This window comes from Nerophis ophidion, linkage group LG14 (genome assembly GCF_033978795.1).
Source record: "Nerophis ophidion isolate RoL-2023_Sa linkage group LG14, RoL_Noph_v1.0, whole genome shotgun sequence".
Classification (NCBI taxonomy): domain Eukaryota; kingdom Metazoa; phylum Chordata; class Actinopteri; order Syngnathiformes; family Syngnathidae; genus Nerophis; species Nerophis ophidion.
This window is the reverse complement of record NC_084624.1, coordinates 44509829-44528492: the sequence shown is the minus strand read 5'-3', so window position 1 is coordinate 44528492 and position 18664 is coordinate 44509829. Positions and strand designations below refer to the sequence as shown.

Genomic DNA, 18664 nt, shown 5'->3' with positions numbered 1-18664 from the left:
GTGTGAAAGTCCAGTCCATAGTGGATCTAACATAATTGTGTGAGTCCAGTCCATAGTGGATCTAACAATAGTGTGAGTCCAGTCCATAGTGGATCTAACATAATAGTGAGGGTCCAGTCCATAGTGGATCTAACAATAGTGTGAGTCCAGTCCATAGTGGATCTAACATAATAGTGTGAGAGTCCAGTCCATAGTGGATCTAACATAATAGTGTGAGAGTCCAGTCCATAGTGGTTCAAACATAATAGTATGAGTCCAGTCCATAGTGGATCTGACATAATAGTGTGAGAGTCCAGTCCATAGTGGATCAAACATAATAGTATGAGTCCAGTCCATAGTGGATCTAACATAATAGTGTGAGAGTCCAGTCCATAGTGGATCTAACATAATAGTATGAGAGTCCAGTCCATAGTGGATCTAACATAATAGTGTGAAAGTCCAGTCCTAGTGGATCTAACATAATTGTGTGAGTCCAGTCCATAGTGGATCTAACAATAGTGTGAGTCCAGTCCATAGTGGGTCTAACAATAGTGTGAGTCCAGTCCATAGTGGATCTGACAATAGTGTGAGTCCAGTCCATAGTGGATCTAACTTAATAGTGAGAGTCCAGTCCATAGTGGATATAACAATAGTGTGAGTCCAGTCCATAGTGGATCTAACATAATAGTGAGAGTCCAGTCCATAGTGGTTCTAACAAAATAGTGAGAGTCCAGTCCATAGTGGATCTAACATAATAGTGTGAAAGTCCAGTCCATAGTGGATCTAACATAATAGTGTGAAAGTCCAGTCCATAGTGGATCTAACATAATAGTGTGAAAGTCCAGTCCATAGTGGATCTAACATAATAGAGAGTGTCCAGTCCATAGTGGATCTAACATAATAGTGTGAGTCCAGTCCATAGTGGGTCTAACAATAGTGCGAGTCCAGTCCATAGTGGATCTAACTTAATAGTGAGAGTCCAGTCCATAGTGGATCTAACAATAGTGTGAGTCCAGTCCATAGTGGATCTAACTTAATAGTGTGAGTCCAGTCCATAGTGGATCTAACATAATAGTGTGAGAGTCCAGTCCATAGTGGATCTAACATAATAGTGAGAGTCCAGTCCATAGTGGTTTTAACAAAATTGTGAGAGTCCAGTCCATAGTGGATCTAACATAATAGTGTGAGAGTCCAGTCCACAGTGGATCTAACATAATAGTGTGAGAGTCCAGTCCATAGTGGATCTAACATAATAGTGTGAGAGTCCAGTCCATAGTGGATCTAACATAATAGTGTGAAAGTCCAGTCCATAGTGGATCTAACATAATAGTGTGAAAGTCCAGTCCATAGTGGATCTAACATAATAGTGAGAGGCCAGTCCATAGTGGATCTAACATAATAGTAAGAGTCCAGTCCATAGTGGATCTAACATAATAGTGAAAGTCCAGTCCATAGTGGATCCAACATAATAGTGTGAAAGTCCAGTCCATAGTGGATCTAACATAATAGTGTGAAAGTCCAGTCCATAGTGGATCTAACATAATAGTGTGAAAGTCCAGTCCATAGTGGATCTAACATAATAGTATGAGAGTCCAGTCCATAGTGGATCTAACATAATAGAGAGTGTCCAGTCCATAGTAGATCTAACATAATAGTGAAAGTTCAGTCCATAGTGGATCTAACATAATAGTGTGAAAGTCCAGTCCATAGTGGATCTAACATAATAGTATGAGAGTCCAGTCCATAGTGGATCTAACATAATAGTGTGAAAGTCCAGTCCATAGTGGATCTAACATAATTGTGTGAGTCCAGTCCATAGTGGATCTAACAATAGTGTGAGTCCAGTCCATAGTGGATCTAACATAATAGTGAGGGTCCAGTCCATAGTGGATCTAACAATAGTGTGAGTCCAGTCCATAGTGGATCTAACATGATAGTGTGAGAGTCCAGTCCATAGTGGATCTAATATAATAGTGTGAGAGTCCAGTCCATAGTGTATCTAACATAATAGTATGAGTCCAGTCCATAGTGGTTCAAACATAATAGTATGAGTCCAGTCCATAGTGGATCTGACATAATAGTGTGAGAGTCCAGTCCATAGTGGATCAAACATAATAGTATGAGTCCAGTCCATAGTGGATCTAACATAATAGTGTGAGAGTCCAGTCCATAGTGGATCTAACATAATAGTATGAGAGTCCAGTCCATAGTGGATCTAACATAATAGTGTGAAAGTCCAGTCCATAGTGGATCTAACATAATTGTGTGAGTCCAGTCCATAGTGGATCTAACAATAGTGTGAGTCCAGTCCATAGTGGGTCTAACAATAGTGTGAGTCCAGTCCATAGTGGATCTAACAATAGTGTGAGTCCAGTCCATAGTGGATCTAACTTAATAGTGAGAGTCCAGTCCATAGTGGATATAACAATAGTGTGAGTCCAGTCCATAGTGGATCTAACATAATAGTGTGAGAGTCCAGTCCATAGTGGATCTAACATAATAGTGAGTGTCCAGTCCATAGTGGTTCTAACAGAATAGTGAGAGTCCAGTCCATAGTGGATCCAACATAATAGTTTGAGAGTCCAGTCCATAGTGGATCTAACATAATAGTGTGAAAGTCCAGTCCATAGTGGATCTAACATAATAGTGTGAAAGTCCAGTCCATAGTGGATCTAACATAATAGTGTGAAAGTCCAGTCCATAGTGGATCTAACATAATAGAGAGTGTCCAGTCCATAGTGGATCTAACATAATAGTGTGAGTCCAGTCCATAGTGGGTCTAACAATAGTGCGAGTCCAGTCCATAGTGGATCTAACTTAATAGTGAGAGTCCAGTCCATAGTGGATCTAACAATAGTGTGAGTCCAGTCCATAGTGGATCTAACTTAATAGTGTGAGTCCAGTCCATAGTGGATCTAACATAATAGTGTGAGAGTCCAGTCCATAGTGGATCTAACATAATAGTGAGAGTCCAGTCCATAGTGGTTCTAACAAAATTGTGAGAGTCCAGTCCATAGTGGATCTAACATAATAGTGTGAGAGTCCAGTCCACAGTGGATCTAACATAATAGTGTGAGAGTCCAGTCCATAGTGGATCTAACATAATAGTGTGAGAGTCCAGTCCATGGTGGATCTAACATAATAGTGTGAAAGTCCAGTCCATAGTGGATCTAACATAATAGTGTGAAAGTCCAGTCCATAGTGGATCTAACATAATAGAGAGTGTCCAGTCCATAGTGGATCTAACATAATAGTGAGAGGCCAGTCCATAGTGGATCTAACATAATAGTAAGAGTCCAGTCCATAGTGGATCTAACATAATAGTGAAAGTCCAGTCCATAGTGGATCCAACATAATAGTGTGAAAGTCCAGTCCATAGTGGATCTAACATAATAGTGTGAAAGTCCAGTCCATAGTGGATCTAACATAATAGTGTGAAAGTCCAGTCCACAGTGGATCTAACATAATAGAGAGTGTCCAGTCCATAGTAGATCTAACATAATAGTGAAAGTCCAGTCCATAGTGGATCTAACATAATAGTGTGAAAGTCCAGTCCATAGTGGATCTAACATAATAGTAAGAGTCCAGTCCATAGTGGATCTAACATAATAGTGAAAGTCCAGTCCATAGTGGATCCAACATAATAGTGTGAAAGTCCAGTCCATAGTGGATCTAACATAATAGTGTGAAAGTCCAGTCCATAGTGGATCTAACATAATAGTGTGAAAGTCCAGTCCATAGTGGATCTAACATAATAGAGAGTGTCCAGTCCATAGTAGATCTAACATAATAGTGAAAGTCCAGTCCATAGTGGATCTAACATAATAGTGTGAAAGTCCAGTCCATAGTGGATCTAACATAATAGTGTGAAAGTCCAGTCCATAGTGGATCTAACATAATAGAGAGTGTCCAGTCCATAGTAGATCTAACATAATAGTGAAAGTCCAGTCCATAGTGGATCTAACATAATAGTGTGAAAGTCCAGTCCATAGTGGATCTAACATAATAGAGAGTGTCCAGTCCATAGTAGATCTAACATAATAGTGAAAGTCCAGTCCATAGTGGATCTAACATAATAGTGTGAAAGTCCAGTCCATAGTGGATCTAACATAGGGCTGCACAGAAACATTAATTGATTTATAAACTAACACATTTTCTCCAATTTAATTTATCATCCATGCCACTAAATTAATAAGCGTGTTGATGTATATTATAACTCCTGACAGGAAGTCGCCATTTGTTTTAATACATTAATGAGCATATACAATTTTAATGTGTCAGGTTGTAGCCAAAGGCAAATTTTTATCTGCAAGGTCATTGTTTATAGCAGGGGTTCTTAACCTGTTTGACCTCAGGACCAGAGGGACCTGGGGCCCACTCCAATATTAACACTGGATTAGTCATCTTAATCTTGATTTTTATCATATTAAATAAAATATTTGAACTACTTACAGTTTCCTACCTTGTAAAATGATATGAGAGCATGTGTTAATCACAAAGACTAAATTATTAATTCAACAAATAAACCTTAGGCTTAGGTCAGACTGATTCGACAAAATACATTTACATACAATATACGTTATGTTCTGCTAAAATAAATAAACAAAATTAATAATAAATATGTTGTTTTACTAAACTGTCAAAAAGATTTAAAGTGCAAATAAAAATACCACGTTAGTCATAATTTTTGCGCTTCAAGAAAATTCTCTATGAATTTTACTAAGGTTGTTTTAAATTGTCTTTACTGCCCTAAGTGGTAAAAAAGTGTATTGCAACTAATTACCACTGTGGCCTATGAGTACCACAGCTGAAAAAACACATATGTTACATTCTAGGGCCCAATGGTTAAGAAACACTGGTATATAGTACGTGCCAATCAACGTGCCAGCGACCATCTTTTTGCAAAAAAACACGCCCAGGGCTCCCGTTATTTCAGCGTTATAGTGAGCTGATTTATTTTTTACGGTTTTTATCTGCCACGCGTGAAAAGCCGGTCCGTGAAAATAATACATACATTAAACCGGTCCCTGGTGGAAAAAACATTAGGGACCCCTGTTTTAGGAAACTTCCAAGGCATCTTGAATGGTCCTCTGTCAGGTTCAAACACTGATGACATCTATTAAACAGACAAGAAGCAAGGAATCATGCAGAGACATAGTTCAATTTAGCTCATGAGGAGAACGCATGGAGCTGCACACTTAGTCACAGTCTCGCCCTACGCTCTAAAGTTCAGCTCCCGCGTCAGGAGTTCCACAGTCAACATCACTGAGACCGCCTCTAAAAGGAGTGGTCACATATATCAGTGGTTCTCAACCTTTTTTCAGTGAACATTTTTTAATTCAAGTACCCCCTAATCAGAGCAGAGCATTTTCGTTTGGAAAAAAAGAGATAAAGAAGTAAAATACAGCACTATGTCATCAGTTTCTGATTTATTAAATTGTATAACAGTGCAAAATATTGCTCATTTGTAGTGGTCTTTCTTGAACTATTTGGAAAAAAAGTATATAAAAATAACTAAAAACTTGTTGAAAAATAAACAAGTGATTCAATTATCAATAAAGTTTTCTACACATAGAAGTAATCATCAACTTAAAGAGCCCTCTTTGGGGATTTTAATAGAGATCCATCTGGATTCATGAACGGTGCTGAATTTCCCCCAGGGATCAATAAATTACTTTCTATTCTCTTCTTTTCTAACTTAATTCTAAACATTTCTTCACAAAAAAAGAAATCTTTATCAATATTTATGGAACCTGTCCACAAAAAATCTAGCTGTCAATACTGAATATTGCAGTGTTGGATGTTTTTTTCACAGTTTATGAACTTACATTCAATAAATATATTTATAAAGGATTTTTGAATTGTTGCTATTTTTAGAATATTTAAAAAAAAATCTCACGTACCCCTTGGCATACCTTCAACTACCCCCAGGGGTACGCGTACCCCCTTTTGAGAACCACTGACATATATCATGCAAAGCAGGTCCAGTACGCACAATATGTGACGGAATGTGCTGGGCGGCCTTGTTTCGTCTGCGTGCTGTCATCTTATCTTCGTTGAGGTCCTAGGAGTCCTTGGCTGTTAGCGGGCTGAAACAAAGATAACATCTGCGGCTGACAAGAAGTTTTGTCCTTGCACAGATAGAAAATATGCAGCTTAAGCACAATAGCGAATAACTTTAGCTACAGACTTTAAGTATACTAAAGTTGTGTGATAATGTATATACTTGATTATCCTAACAACCTCATGTAAATTTAATAGTGTGTTCTGTTTTCATCTTTTGTTTATTGATGTGTTGCAAAAGTATTTCTGAAGCATTCAGCACCCAATACCATACAGAGTAGACAATCAGTGTCATGTCAGAAGAAGACCGTGTTTAGGAAATCAAGGCCGTGCTGCCATCTGGACTCAAAATCCCCCCTGCCGAGCACGTGCTGATTCCACATAGCTTTGCATGCTCGACGGCCCACACAGGAGCATCTGCACAAACTACATCTCAACTCACAACTGTCTTTTAGGGCACATTTCATGATGAGTACATGGATTGAAAGCAAAGTGCTATAGTCCGCCTTTTTTCAGCCCATCACAACCACGACACAAGCAGCACCGAGCCTGAAGGCCTTTTAGCCGACTGATGCTTCGTTGTTGTGTGTGTGTGTGTGTGTGTGTGTGTGTGTGTGTGTGTGTGTGTGTGTGTGTGTGTGTGTGTGTGTGTGTGTGTGTGTGTGTGTGTGTGTGTGTGTGTGTGTGTGTGTGTGTGTGTGTGTGTGTGTGTGTGTGTGTGTGTGTGTGTGTGTGTGCGCGCAACACATCATTGCCTAACCAGTGGACAAAAAGACTCCAGAATGACGTCTAGAAGCAAGGACGCCTCTAGCCCTGATGTGCATTATTTTGATATAAAATATTGTTAGATCCACTATGGACTAAACTCTCACGATATTAACTAAATCCACTATGGACTGGACTCTCACACTATTATGTTAGATTCACTATGGACTGGACTCTCACAATATTAACTAGATCCACTATGGTCTGGACTCTCACACTATTATGTTAGATCCACTATGGACTGGACTCTCACTATTATGTTAGATCCACTATGGACTGGACTCTCACTATTATGTTAGATCCACTATGGACTGGACTCTCACAATATTATGTTGGATCCACTATGGACTGGACTCTCACAATTATGTTAGATCCACTATGGACTGGACTCTCACAATATTATGTTAGAGCCACAATATTCTGTTAGATCCACTATGGACTGGACTCTCACTATTATGTTAGATCCACTATGGACTGGACTCTCACACTATTATGTTACATCCACTATGGACTGGACTCTCACACTATTATGTTACATCCACTATGGACTGGACTCTCACACTATTATGTTAGATTCACTATGGACTGGACTCTCACTATTATGTTAGATCCACTATGGACTGGACTCTCACTATTATGTTGGATCCACTATGGACTGGACTCTCACAATATTATGTTGGATCCACTATGAACTGGACTCTCACAATTATGTTAGATCCACTATGGACTGGACTCTCACACTATTATGTTAGATCCACAATATTATGCTAGATCCACTATGGACTGGACTCTCACAATATTAACTAGATCCACTATGGTCTGGACTCACACTATTATGTTAGATCCACTATGGACTGGACTCTCACACTATTATGTTAGATCCACTATGGACTGGACTCACACTATTTTGTTAGATCCACTATGGACTGGACTCTCACACTATTATGTCCAAACCGCTATGGACTGGACTCTCACACTATTTTGTTAGATCCACTATGGACTGGACTCTCACAATATTAACTAGATCCACTATGGTCTGGACTCTCACACTATTATGTTACATCCACTATGGACTGGACTCTCACACTATTATGTTAGATCCACTATGGACTGGACTCTCACTATTATGTTAGATCCACTATGGACTGGACTCTCACTATTATGTTAGATCCACTATGGACTGGACTCTCACAATATTATGTTGGATCCACTATGGACTGGACTCTCACAATTATGTTAGATCCACTATGGACTGGACTCTCACACTATTATGTTAGAGCCACAATATTCTGTTAGATCCACTATGGACTGGACTCTCACTATTATGTTAGATCCACTATGGACAGGACTCTCACACTATTATGTTAGATCCACTATGGACAGGACTCTCACACTATTATGTTACATCCACTATGGACTGGACTCTCACACTATTATGTTACATCCACTATGGACTGGACTCTCACACTATTATGTTAGATCCACTATGGACTGGACTCTCACTATTATGTTAGATCCACTATGGACTGGACTCTCACTATTATGTTAGATCCACTATGGACTGGACTCTCACAATATTATGTTGGATCCACTATGGACTGGACTCTCACAATTATGTTAGATCCACTATGGACTGGACTCTCACACTATTATGTTAGAGCCACAATATTCTGTTAGATCCACTATGGACTGGACTCTCACTATTATGTTAGATCCACTATGGACTGGACTCTCACACTATTATGTTAGATCCACTATGGACTGAACTCCCACACTGTTATGTTAGATCCACTATGGACTGGACTCTCACACTATTATGTTAGATCCACTATGGACTGGACTCTCACAATATGAACTAGATCCACTATGGACTGGACTCTCACACTGTTATGTTAGAATCCACTATGGACTGGACTGTCACACTATTTTGTTAGATCCACTAAGAACTGGACTCTCACACTTTTACGTTAGATCCACTATAAACTGGACTCTCACAATATGATGTTAGATCCACTATGGACTGGACTGTCACACTATTATGTTAGATCCACTATGAACTGGACTCACACTATTATGTTGGGTCCACTATGGACTGGACTCTCACACTATTATGTTAGATCCACTATGGACTGGCCTCTCACACTATTATCTTAGATCCACTATGGACTGGACTCTCACTATTATGTTAGATCCACTAAGGACTGGACTCTCACACTATTATGTTAGATCCACTATGAACTGGACTCACACTATTATGTTGGGTCCACTATGGACTGGACTCTCACACTATTATGTTAGATCCACTATGGACTGGACTCTCACACTATTATGTTAGATCCACTATGGACTGGACTCTCACAATTATGTTAGATCCACTATGGACTGGACTCTCACACTATTATGTTAGATCCACTATGGACTGGACTCTCACACTATTATGTTAGATCCACTATGGACTGGACTCTCACACTATTATGTTAGATCCACTATGGACTGGACTCTCACACTATTATGTTAGATCCACTATGGACTTTACTCTCACACTATTATGTTAGATCCACTATGGACAGTGGACAAACAGACTCCAGAATGAGATCCAAAAGCAAGGACGCCCCTCCCCCTGGCATGCATTATTTTGATATCAACACATGATGTCCTCTCATGCGTGCTTGGCAACATTGAGACCAACATTGCAAGGACGGCAGGCATGCATTGAACGCCGTTTTGCTAAACGATATTCTTTTGTCGGTTTTCAGTGAGCTGATTCGCCACAAAGCATGGGCACAGCCGAGGCCACACTACGTATGGACAGCATGGAGGTGAAGGACGAGTGGCAGGATGAAGACTTCCCCAGGTAGCACAAAGGGCAGCAGTTGTAGAAGACTTAGACTTACAGTGTTTTTCAACCTTCTCTGAGCCAAGGGTCATGTCAGGTTCAAACACTGATGACATCTATTAAACAGACAAGAAGCAAGGAATTCAACAGTGACAGAATTCAATTTAGCTCAATTGAGGAGAAACGTCTGGGCTGTACTCTTTGTACAGTCTTCCACCACGCTCTGCTGAAAGGACGCACGCCTCCTCTTTTATTTAGACTTTCCCTGATTACATGGCGACAGCTGTTTTTAAAGGGAGGTGGGTTGTAAACAGCCTTCGCTTTTGGTTACAAAACAGTTCAAAGAAAAGGTGCCTGAATGGGGGTCACGTCCTGCTTCCTATACGCTTTATAGATCTCGGGTCAAGACAAAATCTTCCTGTGTATTACAATAGATCAAAGAAACCAACACCTTCTTGTCGCTTCCCATCGTAGACAGTGGAGTTTTAGAAGCCTTTTCATTAGTAAGATCAAAGACAGCTTCACCTGATACCCGAATGATTACACGGTCCATGCCATAGTGCTCATGCCATTGGTCTGTTGTTTTTTGACTTTTTTACGCCACGGTAAACAACTTCTTTATGTCCATAGTTCAGGCTAGGTGTTTACGTTTTTGTTCCTAGCTAAGTTTGTGTCTCCGCCTGGTATGCACCTTTGGTTTGTTCTTTTGATAGATTAATTAAATGATGTGTTTACCTTCACACTTTGTCCAGTCCAATCGTTTTGCACAATGGGAAAACAAAGCGCTCCATAGTCCAAGTCCTGACACCCTAAGCTTCATTGCCTTCTCCTAGGGTCACTCACTTTTTGTTTATTTCCCGACATCTACTTTTGGTGTTTTTTTCCATTTTTTGGTAGTTTCATGTCTTCCTTTGAGCGATATTTCCCGCATCTATTTTGTTTTAGCAATAAAGAACATTTCGGTTGTTTTTATCCTTTTTTGTGGGGACATTGTTGATGGTCATGTCATGTTCGGATGTTAAGTGTGGACGCCGTCTTTGCTCCACAGTAAGTCTTTGCTGTCGTCCTGCATTCTGTTTTTGTTTACTTTGTATTCAGTTCAGTTTTAGTTTTGTTCTGCATAGCCTTCCCTAAGCTTCATTCACTTTTCTTAGGGTCACTCATCTTTTGTTTATTTCCCGACATCTACTTTTGGTGGCTTTTTCCATTTTTTGGGGGTATTTTCCCGTACCAGTTTCATGTCTTCCTTTGAGCGATATTTCCCGCATCTACTTTATTTTAGCAATCAAGAACATTTCGGTTGTTTTTATCCTTCTTTGTAGGCCCATTGCTGATTGTCATGTCATTAAGTTAAAGTACCAATGATTGTCACACATGTTCGGATGTACATTGTGGACGCCGTCTTTGCTCCACAGTAAGTCTTTGCTGTCGTCCTGCATTCTGTTTTCGTTTACTTTGTAGCCAGTTCAGTTTTAGTTTTGTTCTGCGTAGCCTTCCCTAAGCTTCAATGCCTTTTCTTAGGGGCACTCACCTTTTGTTTGTATTTGGTTCAAGCATTCGACACTTTTTTACCTGCGCCCTGCCTACCGCGGTTCCCGACATTTCCAAAGCAATTAGCTACCGGCTGCCATCTACTGATATGGAAGAGTATTACACGGTTACTCTGCCAAGCTCTAGACAGCACCGACACTCAACAACAACACATAATTACTGGTTTGCAAAGATATTTTTAACCCAAATAGGTGAAATTGGATCATTTCCCTCGGCACACCAGACTGTATCGTGGCACATTGGTTGAAAAACACTGCATTAAAGGACCCAGGCTTTCTCATGTCCTTCAAGTGTAGCCGTACTTGATGTTGTGTCCTAACAGGCCTCTACCAGAAGATGGAGACGGCCTCACCGACGCCAGAAGCAGTATGTCACATGGTCCCGTCTCACTGAAACATGCCGGTGGCGTCACGTCAACTGACCTGTCTTCCTCCAGACCCCCCCAGCAGTCTGAACGTGGGACAGTCCAGGGACCACCAGTCCAAGCGGCGCACGCTGACCGCCCCCGACATGAACCTGTCGCTGGAGCAGAGCGAGGGCTCGGTGCTCTCCGACGACCTGGACATCAACGTGGACGACATGGAGACGCCCGACGACACCGACTCGCTGGGGTCCATCAATAACGCCAACGAGCTGGAGTGGGAAGGTTAGCAGCCTGAGGTCAACGTTGACACAAAAAGGATAAATGATGTTGTTTTTCCCCAGACGACACTCCCGTGGCCACCGCCAAGTGTCTTCCGGGCGAAGGAGGCGAGGAGGAGCGAGACTCGTCAGGCCGTCTGTGGCGAACTGTGATCATCGGGGACCAGGAACAACGCATCGACATGCAGGTCATCAGACCTTACCTGAGGGTGGTCACACACGGAGGTGAGGTGTTTACCCATTACTCTGTTTGCTGATGATTCCGGGCATTACATTGCAGATCAAACCAATCAGATCATCTGCTCAGCAGGGGTGTCAAACTCGAATACAGAGTGGGCCAAAATTCTAAACTGAACAAAGCCGCGGGCCAAAGTTGAACAACTTAACCTTTTAATCAATCAATCAATCAATGTTTATTTATATATCCCCAAATCACAAATGTCTCAAAGGACTGCACAAATCATTACGACTACAACATCCTCGGAAGAACCCACAAAAGGGCAAGGAAAACTCACACCCAGTGGGCAGGGAGAATTCACATTCAGTGGGACGCCAGTGACAATGCTGACTATGAGAAACCTTGGAGAGGACCTCAGATGTGGGCAACCCCCCCCCCTCTAGGGGACCGAAAGCAATGGATGTCGAGCGGGTCTAACATGATACTGTGAAAGTTCAATCCATAGTGGCTCCAAGACAGCAGCGAGAGTCCCGTCCACAGGAAACCATCTCAAGCGGATCTGCAGCGTAGAGATGTCCCCAACCGATACAGGCGAGCGGTCCATCCTGGGTCCCGACGAGCGGTCCATCCTGGGTCTCGACTCTGGACAGCCAGTACTTCATCCATGGTCATCGGACCGGACCCCCTCCACAAGGGAGGGGGGGACATAGGAGAAAGAAAAGAAGCGGCAGATCAACTGGTCTAAAAAGGAGGTCTATTTAAAGGCTAGAGTATACAGATGAGTTTTAAGGTGAGACTTAAATGCTTCTACTGAGGTAGCATCTCGAACTGTTACCGGGAGGGCATTCCAGAGTACTGGAGCCCGAACGGAAAACGCTCTATAGCCCGCAGACTTTTTTGGGCTCTAGGAATCACTAATAAGCCGGAGTCTTTTGAACGCAGATTTCTTGCCGGGACATACGGTACAATACAATCGGCAAGATAGGATGGAGCTAGACCGTGTAGTATTTTATACGTAAGTAGTAAAACCTTAAAGTCACATTAATAGGGAACCAAACAAGTTTTGCATTGAACATTGAACAAGCAAGGCTTATATAACTTTATAGTCACATGCAAAATCGAGTTTTCTTGGTAAATAAATGGGTTGTACTTTTATAGCGCTTTTCTACCTTCAAGGTACTCAAAGCGCTTTGACACTACTTCCACATTTACCCATTCACACACACATTCACACACTGATGGAGGGAGCTGCCATGCAAGGCGCTAACCAGCACCCATCAGGAGCAAGGGTGAAGTGTCTTGCTCAGGACACAACGGACGTGACGAGGTTGGTACTAGGTGGGGATTGAACCAGGGACCCTCGGGTTGCGCACGGCCACTCTTCCACTGCGCCACGCCGTGGTAGCGGGGGTGTATATTGTAGCGTCCCGGAAAAGTTAGTGCTGCAAGCGGTTCTGGGTATTTGTTCTGTTGTGTTACGGTGCGGATGTTCTCCCGAAATGTGTTTGTCATTCTTGTTTGGTATGGGTTCACAGTGTGGTGTAACAGTGTTAAAGTTGTTTATACGGCCATCCTCAGTGTAACTTGTATGACCAAGTTTGCCTTGCATTCACTTGTGTGTGTGTGTGTAGAAGCCGCATACATTACGTGAGTGGGCCGCTACGCTGTTTGTATGGAGGAACAGCAGACGTGACGACAGGTTGTAGAGCAGAGGTAGGGAACCTATGGCTCTAGAGCCAGATGTGGCTCTTTTGATGACTGCATCTGGCTCTCGGATAAATCTGAGCTGACTTTGCTTAACACGATAAGTAATGAATAATTCCACTTGTAATCAAGGTGTTACACCATTGGGTTGAGTTATTTCTTGCCCTGATGTGGGATCTGAGCCGAGGATGTCGTTGTGGCTTATGCAGCCCTTTGAGACACTTGTGATTTAGGGCTATATAAATAAACATTGATTGATTGATTGATGGTCAGAGACATCCTGGATGAAAACCAACCAAGTAACCTGATGGAGGCGCTGTAATGAGGAATGGGCAAAACTGCCAAAGGTGTGTCAACAAAGTACTCAGCAAAAGCTATGAAGACTTTTATTTTTTTTTTAGTTTTAATGGATTTGCAAAAAATTAATTACAATTACATTGTCAATATGGGGTATGTTGAATTTTGAGAACAAAAATTAATTTACTCCATTTCAGATAAGGCTGTAACATGACAAAATGCCAAGAAAGTCGAAAAAGTGAGGCCCTGTGAATACTTTCCAGTTGATAACGAGCTCAAGGCCATTGTTAGCCATTCATAGAATGATGACATTGCTTCCATTAACGCCACCCCGCTGTCTCTTCTCGTCAGGTTATTACGGAGAAGGTCTGAACGCCATCATTGTGTTCGCGGCCTGCTACCTTCCCGACAGCAGCTGTGACGACTACGCGTACATCATGGAGAACCTCTTCCTGTAAGACCTCCAGCCGTGGTCGCTTCCTCTCAGCCTCGCCTTGACTCCGCCTCTGTCGTGGCCTCGCCCTCAGGTACGTGGTGAGCAGCCTGGAGCTCCTGGTGGCCGACGACTACATGATCGTGTATCTGAACGGAGCCACGCCTCGCAGGAAGATGCCCGGCATCGGCTGGCTGAAGAGATGCTACCAGATGATCGACAGGAAGTAAGGCGGACGCCACGGTGTCACCGTGGGCCAGGGGTGTCAAACTCAAACACAGAGTGGGACAAAATTTTAAACGGAACAAAGACACGGGCCAAGGTTGAACAAATGAACCTTTTAATAGGGACCCAAACAAGTTTTGCATTGAATATTGAACACAGCAAGTCTTACATAACTTTATAGTGACATGCAAAATCCAGTTTCAAATAATAATAATAAAATATCAATAATTATTGCCTAGTTTGCTACACTGATTTGCTTTAACACTGAATAAAATAGAATAAAATAGAACAGAATAGAATAGAAAGTACTTTATTGATCCTTATGGAATAAGCAACGCTTATATAACTTAATAGTGCAAAATCCATCCATTTCCATCCATTTTCTACCGCTTATTCCCTTTTGGGGTTGCGGGGGGCGCTGGCGCCTATCTCAGCTACAGTCGGGCGGAAGGCGGGGTACACCCTGGACAAGTCGCCACCTCATCGCAGGGCCAACACAGATAGACAGACAACATTCACACTCACATTCACACACTAGGGACCATTTAGTGTTGCCAATCAACCTATCCCCAGGTGCATGTCTTTGGAAGTGGGAGGAAGCCGGAGTACCCGGAGGGAACCCACGCAGTCACGGGGAGAACATGCAAACTCCACACAGAAAGATCCCGAGCCCGGGATTGAACCCAGGACTGCAGGACCTTCGTATTGTGAGGCAGACGCACTAACCCCTCTGCCACCGTGAAGCCCCAAATGTATTAGCCTGTGGAAAAAAATAAATAAATACATTTTTTTTTTAAAAACCATCAATAGCATAATAAATACAATTTTAATGAAAAATTGAATGCCTCTTTTCTGTTTGCAGCCTTCTGAGGTCAATATCAACATTAACTTTTTCCACAGGCCAAATTTATTAGCCTGTGGAAAACGTTAATGTTGATATTGACCTCAGAAGGCTGCAAATAGAAAAGAGGCATTCAATTTTTTAGTAAAATTGTATTTATTATGCCATTGATGTTTTTTTGAAAGTCGATTTTGCACTAGGGCTTCACGGTGGCAGAGGGGTTAGTGCGTCTGCCTCACAATACGAAGGTCCTGCAGTCCTGGGTTCAAATCCAGGCTCGGGATCTTTCTGTGTGGAGTTTGCATGTTCTCCCCGTGAATGCGTGGGTTCCCTCCGGGTACTCCGGCTTCCTCCCACTTCCAAAGACATGCACCTGGGGATAGGTTGATTGGCAACACTAAATTGGCCCTAGTGTGTGAATGTTGTCTATCTATCTGTGTTAGCCCTGCGATGAGGTGGCGACTTGTCCAGGGTGTACCCCGCCTTCCGCCCGATTGTAGCTGAGATAGGCGCCAGCGTCCCCCGCGACCCCAAAAAGGGAATAAGCGGTAGAAAATGGATGGATGGATGGATGGAATACATTTGAGGGGTTTGTTGTTAGCGGGGGGTTTATATTGTAGCGTCCCGGAAGAGTTATTGCTGCAAGGGGCTCTGGGTATTTGTTCTGTTGTGTTGCGGTGCGGATGTTCTCACAAAATGTGTTTGTCATTCTTGTTTGGGGTGGGTTCACAGTGTGGCGCATGTTTGTAACAGTGTTAAAGTTGTTTATACGGCCACCCTCAGTGTGACCTGTATGGCTGTTGACCAAGTATGTCTTGCATTCACATACCTGTGTGTAGAATCCGCATATATTATGTGACTGGGCCGGCATGCTGTTTGTATGGAGGAAAAACGGACGTGGCGACGAATTGTAGATGGCACTAAAGGCAGTGCCTTTAAGGCAGGGGTGCCCATTACGTCGATCGCGAGCTACCAGTCGACCGCGGGGGGTGTGTCAGTCGATCTCCAGCCAGGCTTTTAAAAAAAATAGACCTAAAAATTAGTGATCATCAATCTTCACCAAGACGTCACTTAAATGACATTCACGGTACCGGAGGGTCTTGTGAGATGACGCTGGCTGCTGCAAGATCATTATTATGAAAATATGACCGAGAGGAAGGCGAGAAACACTTTTTATTTCAACAGACTCTCGCGCCGTCCCTTCCGTCAAAACTCTAAAGGCCGACTGCACATTTCCTATCTTCACATTAAAAGCCCTGCTTCATGCTGCCTGCGCTAACAAAATAAGAGTCTCGGAAAACTGGCGTGCACAAGCGATCCCTCAGAAAGCTGGCGTGCACATCACTTGTGCACGCCAGCTTTCCGAGACTCTTATTTTGTTAGCGCAGGCAGCATGAAGCAGGGCTTTTATTGTGAAGATAGGAAATGTGCAGTCGGCCTTTAGAGTTTTGACGGAAGGGACGGCGCGAAAGTCTGTTGAAATAAAAAGTGTTTCTCGCCTTCCTCTCTGTCATTTTTTCATAATAATGAACTGGCAGCAGCCAGCGTCATCTCACAAGACCCTCGGGTGCCGTGAATGTCAATCAAGCAAGCTACGGAATTTGCCGCCAATGTTTTTCTTCTAAAGTGTATGGAAGCTGGATGAATGAGATGCCAAAAACCAACCACTTTCATGTGGTATTGTACAGAAAGGACAACTTTTTTTCTCCTCCATTTGAAAATGTGGGCGTTATCATCATTACTGTCTGATTCCAATCAATGCAAGTCATCAGAATCAGGTAATACACCAACTTATATTCTTGTCTTTGTGAAAGAAAGACATCTATATGTGTTACACATGCTTGTATTATCATTAAACACATTTTACTTGTTTACAAAAATTCATAAATAAATAAATATAAATGATATATATAAATGAGGTAGATCCCCTCGAGTTGGTCAATTGAAAAGTAGCTCGCCTGCAGAAAAAGTGTGGGCACCCCTGCTTTAAGGCATGCCCCCAATATGGGGGTGAAAATCGGGTGAACGGTTGACCCGGGATTTTTTCAGGAGGGACAGTGAAATTCGGGTGGGTTGGCAAGTATGAGTATTAGCAGTGAATAGGGTGTTAGCTCTAATGCTAATTTGATATTGCCTTAAGGGCCAAATTAAATTACACGGCGAGCCATATTTGGCCCGCGGGCCAGAGTTTGACACCCATGCTGACATTCCAAATGATTTGTCACGACAGGTTGAGGAAGAACCTGAAATGTCTCATCATTGCTCACCCGACGTGGTTCATCAGGACCGTCCTGGCCATCTCGCGGCCTTTCATCAGGTAAAGCGCTTTTCACTTTTCAATACAACAAAACTCTATTGTGGGAAAAAAAAATCTATTTGAAATGTCAGAATTTGCAGCCTGGAAAACAGGAGTGTGGCGTGTTTCTCTGCAGCGTGAAGTTTTTGGATAAGATTCGATACGTGCACACACTGGAGGAGCTCAACCAGCTCATCCCCATGGAGCATGTCCAGGTGCCGGACTGTGTGTTGCAGTAAGTCACTTCCACCACCAGGGGTCGCCACAGGGCTACACAAAATTGACTGGATGCTCACACAATTATGTTAGATCCACTATGGACTGGACTCTCACTATTATGTTAGATCCACTATGGACTGGACTCTCCCTATTATGTTAGATCCACTATGGACTGGACTCTCACTATTATGTTAGATCCACTATGGACTGGACTCTCATACTATTATGCTAGATCCACTATGGACTGGACTCTCACTATTATGTTAGATCCACTATGGACTGGACTCTCACTATTATGTTAGATCCACTATGGACTGGACTCTCACTATTATGTTAGATCCACTATGGCCTGGACTCTCACTATTATGTTAGATCCACTATGGACTGGACTCTCATACTATTATGCTAGATCCACTATGGACTGGACTCTCACTATTATGTTAGATCCACTATGGACTGGACTCTAACTATTATGTTAGATCCCCTATGGACTGGACTCTCACTATTATGCTAGATCCACTATGGACTGGACTCTAACTATTATGTTAGATCCACTATGGACTGGACTCTCATACTATTATGCTTGATCCACTATGGACTGGACTCTCATACTATTATGCTTGATCCACTATGGA

At 42.4% G+C, this 18664-nt stretch overlaps 1 protein-coding gene and 1 long non-coding RNA gene across 4 annotated transcripts in view; one reads left to right on the top strand and one right to left on the bottom strand.

The window, feature by feature from the left end:
- The window catches only part of LOC133568735 (uncharacterized), an 82119-nt gene that overhangs the window by 17103 nt on the left and 46352 nt on the right, over nucleotides 1-18664 (bottom strand). Inside the window, exons 4-6 of one of the 2 annotated variants that reach the window (XR_009809659.1) lie at nucleotides 11617-11827; nucleotides 5975-6068; nucleotides 4994-5095 (exon numbers count right to left, since the gene is read on the bottom strand). This is a non-coding gene — a long non-coding RNA (uncharacterized LOC133568735). The remainder of the gene's footprint in view (nucleotides 1-4993; nucleotides 5096-5974; nucleotides 6069-11616; nucleotides 11828-18664) is intronic. The other variant, XR_009809660.1, reaches the window with a different exon arrangement.
- The window catches only part of LOC133568732 (caytaxin-like), a 46216-nt gene that overhangs the window by 3000 nt on the left and 24552 nt on the right, over nucleotides 1-18664 (top strand). For both annotated transcript variants that reach the window (XM_061920841.1, XM_061920843.1), the window contains 8 exons: nucleotides 9564-9661; nucleotides 11517-11560; nucleotides 11631-11840; nucleotides 11900-12061; nucleotides 14367-14469; nucleotides 14543-14674; nucleotides 17745-17831; nucleotides 17947-18045. In XM_061920841.1, the coding sequence (XP_061776825.1) occupies nucleotides 9585-9661; nucleotides 11517-11560; nucleotides 11631-11840; nucleotides 11900-12061; nucleotides 14367-14469; nucleotides 14543-14674; nucleotides 17745-17831; nucleotides 17947-18045 (914 nt within the window). In that variant the 5' untranslated portion in view covers nucleotides 9564-9584. The remainder of the gene's footprint in view (nucleotides 1-9563; nucleotides 9662-11516; nucleotides 11561-11630; nucleotides 11841-11899; nucleotides 12062-14366; nucleotides 14470-14542; nucleotides 14675-17744; nucleotides 17832-17946; nucleotides 18046-18664) is intronic.